The sequence below is a fragment of the Vipera berus genome (genome assembly GCF_964194415.1).
Source record: "Vipera berus genome assembly, chromosome: 1".
In the NCBI taxonomy this organism is placed as follows: Eukaryota; Metazoa; Chordata; class Lepidosauria; order Squamata; family Viperidae; genus Vipera; species Vipera berus.
Window position 1 is genome coordinate 130,739,472 of NC_138202.1, and position 6,000 is coordinate 130,745,471.

The 6,000-nt window shown below is 43.6% G+C and overlaps 1 protein-coding gene across 1 annotated transcript in view; it reads right to left on the reverse strand.

The window, feature by feature from the left end:
* SEMA5B (semaphorin 5B) overlaps positions 1 to 3,051 on the reverse strand; it is a 203,776-nt gene extending 200,725 nt beyond the window's left edge. The window contains exon 1 of the mRNA XM_081315124.1: positions 2,883 to 3,051. Within this exon, the coding sequence (XP_081171250.1) occupies positions 2,883 to 3,039 (157 nt within the window). The 5' untranslated portion in view covers positions 3,040 to 3,051. The remainder of the gene's footprint in view (positions 1 to 2,882) is intronic.
* Positions 3,052 to 6,000: the final 2,949 nt, after the last annotated feature.

Sequence of the window (6,000 nt, forward strand, 5' to 3'; positions counted from 1 at the left end):
GAGATATATATGGAGTCTTTGGAGAAAAGGGCCTCATTCACAGGATTATCAGGCTTATATAACAATTATTCTAATACAGGAAGGAGCTCTACTAATTATGGAAGATTTCATCCAATGTCTTTGATAAATACAGAAACTAAGATTTTAACGGCTACTTTGACATGAAGATTACAGAAGGTATTACTATCCTTAATCGATGCGGCATAACCTGGATTTATAAAAGGATGTGAAACACCTGATAAAACATAATGGTAAGATTTCTACCAATAATATAATATTATTATTGGTAGAAATCTTACCATTATATTTTAATTAACAATGAAACAGGTATAAAGAATTTCTCAGATGCAAAGAAAATCTCTGATATAGTGGTGCAAATAAAGTTTTTTGAACAAGTGTTGGAAAAAATGTCTATCAAATGTCTATCACTTGGATACGTTTATTATCTAATCCATCTGCTCAGATAATTATCAATGGATTTCTGCAGTTAATTCTTTTAACAACTTGATGCAGTTCTTCCAACATATTTCCAGGATTGTGAAAAAAAACCACACCTAATATGTCACATATATTCTATCATGAAAATACAGCAAAGAACATGTAACTGTGAAAGCTACAAATAGATGCCTGCATCCTATGAATAATTCTACTAACAACCACTTTTAAAAAATGCCTATGTTGCTTGTAATGGTTTGATTATGCATTTATTTGAAAGAAATTATCCACTTCCATTGGTACTCCAGATACCTAAGAAGCTATTTACAAAACATGTACAATCCAACCAAGAATAAATACAAAGCAGTACAGTGTTCACTGGAGGCATAAAACTAATACATGGAAAAGGAGTATCTGTTTTAAATTAAGCCTATTAAGCCACACTGTTAATAGTCTTAGAATAACTCAAAGCTGACAAGCCTTGCCTTTTGTTTCAACAAATGTATGGGTTTATTTTTTGTTTACAGAACCAGGAGTAGCCTCCCCCCCTTCCTACAATTAATCTTACAATACATTTTGCTTTTTAACTCTTTCCTAATAAAGCACATGGTGTGACTTAACAAGCAATTCTAAAAATCAAGTTTTCCTAGTTTCAGAAAATTCAAGTTAGGAACAAAATGTTATTATGCAGAAGTAAATGTGTCACTAATTAAATTTAATTCATTTAAGAGCAATTAATAGAATAAAAGAACTAGAAAAAAGTAAAAAGAAAAAGCTGCTGCTGACATTTGTGAAATGCAAACAACAGTTCACATGCCAATAGGTAAGACTCAGATGGTATATCAAGATGAATCTTCTCATTCTGAAAAGGCTGGTGGAAAATACTCATTCTCAACAGAAGATCAAATAGTCACAAATGTATTTGCATGTGTCAAGTATAAAGCAAAATTAGCAATTCACTATTTGAGAAATTCATTTCAAAATGGATTTGTGGAAGCAACAATATCAGCATACTAAACAAACGAATACCAACAAAGGATAGGTTGCAAAAGTGAAATGAAGACCATGTTCAGCATGATTCTAGGACGGTCATAAATTCACCTGTCACATAGGGAGTCCAAGCACATTGCTAAGCACATTGGGTGTAGCTGTGGTGGTCATAGAAGATTGGGTGGGTGTGGCCAAGGTGGGTGTGGTCACCTCAATGTTGCTTGTAGGGACACCTGTGGGGAGTGGGCAGGGTTGGGGGAGCTCCAGGAGGTCTCTGGCAGGTAGGGTGGTAGGCAGGACACTCATCCTGTGGGGTGAGGCAAGGCACGGTTGGGATGCCATTGCCATGGGGCAAGGGAAGGGCAGGGGCAGCTGCTGCCTGACACCATCAGCCCCCGCACACAGAGGCCACCAAGCGCATGGGGGCCAACGGTGTCCATCAGTAGCCACAGCCTGCCGGCCCCTCGACAGGCACACTCTGGGGCTCCGCAGCCTGTCGCCAGCAGTTCAAAGAAGCCGCTTCCGAGATGGATGGTCGGCCAACAGCTGAGGAGGTGATGCAGTGGGTCATGCCTGGGAAAAGGAGAGCATGGAAAGCCAGGAGGGATGGGATGGGGGGGAAGGGAAACCAGCCATGCCGGGATGCATTCAGCCACGTGGGGTCTCAGCAAATTAGCAGGGGGCTGGTTGAAGAGGGACAATTGCCACCTCCGGGGCATGGTGCGGGTGCCCACAGAGAGGGCTCTGAGTGCTGCCTCTGGCACCCGTGCCATAGGTTCGGCACTACTGCTCTAGAGCTTAGACCTTAGGTGCTTTCTGGAGAATGTCTGGGATGGGACACTGGGTTTTGTGATGGCAGGAGGGGAGGGGAAAGAACTGGGTGTTTTTTAAGATTTTCATTAAAAAAATGAAAATCTTAAAAACAGACAATTCTTCCCCCCTCCCTTTATATCATCACAAAGCCAGGTGTTCCATCCTAGACATTCAGCCTAACTCTAGGTCATAAATTCACCAAGTGGCTTTATTATGTTTTAGTGGCTTCTGTACTTCTGCAGCACAGAGTCCTGCAAGACTGTGGCAGGATATAAAAGTAATACATAAACGATTTCTGCAACTTCAATGCAGAAATTATCTTAGCGCAGAGACTGAAAGAGATCCAGATTGTACATAGGCACAATTTCATAAAAGAACAGGGAAGCTAACTTTCTAATATTGATCCCAATGCCGACCTAGGTGGCATAATTTTTGAAAGGACACGTTCTGCCCTTTTAGAACTGAAGTAAAAAAAATATGAGTGTAATAAAGGAAGACAGAATATGCCACTCTCGCACTTCATTAGAAAATTGAATTATAATTGAAATAACAGGAAAGGCTGCTGAAGGTTGCAATCCAAAGTGACCTAAAAATGCCTGCTTCTCAAACCAGGACAGAAGAATTGAAAAAGAAAGATCTTTCACCTTCGAAATAAATCATAGGGTGCTCTCTTCTGGAACAGTGCTTCCCCTCTTCCTCTTCAGCGTAGTCAGGAATCCTGTGTGCTGCAGAGAGGTGAAATGTGAGAAGGAAAAGGCCCGCAAATGACAGAAGAGCAGCTTTTGGTCCTGAAACAGCCATGATTGAAGATGTGCTGCAGATACGGCATCCAAATTAGGCCTCTCGAAGATACCTGAAACAATAAAGGGGGGAAAAAATTAGGGTCTCTTACAAAAATGATATAAATTAAATTGGCTTTACATCCTACACAGCCAGTTCTTAGGAACACTAATGCTTAACAGTGATATTCAAATTATCAGTATAGTAAATATGTAAAAGGGAGGCTGGAGATGAATTACAAATGGTGTGAGCTGTCCCTTTCAAGAATTTAATGAATGAAAAAAGCCTTATTTATCAATGACACTGTATTTTGTATTACATTGTTATTTTTGCTTTAGAGTCTCTACTTTTTCACCTTATTTACATATATACGGTACGTAAGCCTGTCAGCATTAGTTTAGATTGGAGCTGTATACAAGCTGTGCAAGCAAATAAATAAAATACAATTAATTTGGGGATGGGGTAAAATATATTTACTTATTCCGTGGGTTCACATTCCAAATGCTTACTCATTCTGTCAAAAGTGTGGTATTGCTGATAGAATATTCCATTTCTTCCCTTTCAAAACTCAGCATCTTGTATCCAGAAAACAAAACAAAACACAACACTCTACCTAACGACAGCATATTTATTGCTACATTCAATGCAGTGCAGAATATTTGTAAGATAATAATTTCAGTTACAGAAGCACTATCAAATGTGGTTTTCCAGTAAGGGATAAGCCAAACATTTCTCTGTTTTAAACCCATTCTTTCATCTTTTTATAACAAAAGGGAAAAAACAGGAAAAAACTACTTTTGGTTTAGCAGTTAAGGCACAGACCAGAAACCAGGACCTGAGTTCCAGTCCCTACTTAGGCATGAAAGCCTAAGCTGCTGGGTAACTTTGGGCCAATCCCTGTCTCTCAGCTCAACTCACCTCACAGGGTTGTTGTGTGGGGAAAATAGGAGGAGGAAGCAGTATCAATTATGTTTGCCTCCTTGAGTTAATTATAAAAATAATAAAAGGCAGGACAAAAATAAAGTATCTGTTACTTACAGCAGTATATTTGTCAGAATCCATTTATATCACATTTCATAATTGTATAGGTAGAACAACGTGCTATTTCTGGGGATTCTGCCATCTCTCCGAGGGGGGGGGGAGAGGATGGTTACTAAAGCGATTTTCAAACAACAGGGGATGTTTTACTGGGGAAGGGAGGGGGGACAGACAGGTCTGGATTGTATCTTCATTTACAACTGAAAAGGAAAGCAATAACCATAAAACCAAGGAGAGTTCCCTTTCCCATGGAAGGACCTGACACCTAGCAACTGACGACAGCCTGACCAAATGGATGAGGGGAGGGGCTGGAATGGGAATGGTTTATATAGGATTGAAATGTAACTTTTCTCAGATTCCGTCTTGTATTCCCACAATCGATTCCATCCTAGTAAACATTTTCCTTTTGGACTAAACTTGCATCCAAGAGTTCTTATTTCCTAAGATGTGGATTGAGGTGGGTCCTGACAGTAGACGGAATCTGCTTTAACAGTCAACCTGGAAGGGAAAACCTTACCGGGGGACTTTGCAACAAATAAAATGTCTGGCGACGAAGCAAGAGAGGAGGGAAGCCCCATGGAGGGGGAGTCTTCCCCCCAAATGGAATCCCAGAGACAATGGGAAGCTGAAGCAGCATATTCCCCCGGGGAAGAAGCGGTGGAGCAGTACGACCGAAAACCCCGGTGGTCGATGGGCGTTGGAAGGAAAAGTGAGTGGGAAAAGGCTTCTGGAGAAACGACCCTGAGGTGTAGTAACCACCAACCGGAATGGAGGCAAGAGATGGAGAGTTCCCTGCACGCCAGCGAGGAGGAGCGGATCCTGGAAAAGGCCATTGATCTGATGAAAGCAACCCTGAGTTCACTGAGGGAGGAGAGAGCTGAAAATCGCAACCGAGGCAGCGCCTGGGGATGCAACTGGAAAGGTAACGGAGGGGATCCAACACCTGAAACCCCGGGGCCATCCAATGGAACAGGAATTGCTGCCTCAGCACTACCCCCCCCCAGAACCACAGATGGGGACCAGGATGAGGAGCGATACCGGCCACGGCGCAGACAACGCTCCAGCCAAAGACTCCCGCCCCTGGAAGTCAAATTCAAGGGGGAGCCATCACGACTGGGATTTTTCCTAACCCAAGTCCTCAGCTACATGGAAGAGTACGGACGGGACATCCCCAGTGACAAAACACGCATCCGAATTGTGCAATCTGCCCTGCACGGGACGGCTGCAGACTGGGTGGTGAACTTGCATGACTCCAACGCCCCAGAACTCAACGACTTCAACCGATTCATGTCATCTTTGAGGCGACGGTTCGAGGATCCTTTGGCTGACCGTAAGGCCCGGGAGAGAATCAAAACGGTGAGGCAGGGCAGGCGAGCAGTGGCTGATTATACCCAAGAATTCCGAGCCATTGCCAGCAAGATGAACTGGCCAGAAGACATCCTCCTTAGCCACTTCAAAGACGGTCTGAACTACGACCTGTATGATGCTTGCCTGCCTCGAGGAGACCCACCCCACCTCGACGACTGGTACATCCTGGCAGAGGAAGTGGAAATAGACCTACTGAAGAGACACCGCAGAGGAAAACCATGGGGCCGCCTGCCACCCGAGCAAACACGCGAGGGAGAAAAACCACCAGCCACAGCCAAAAAAATCAACAAGTTGCTTCAACTGCGGGAGAGAGGGCCACCGTGCTGCAGAATGTCGTTCAAAAGCCCCCCCACGAAAACCAGAGGCATCATCCTCCAAGAAGCCGGGGAAGCCCCAAGGCAACACAAAATAATCTTCCATGAAGGGGACAGAGGCTGTAGAGTCCACAATTCCTGCCAGGAACTGGGACTGGACTCCGGCCTGCACTGCAGGGACGGTGGACAACTCGGAAGAGAGCTCAGAGGGAGAACCATTGGTAAGTGGACCCCTTCCACCCATACTTAAGACAGTGACTAT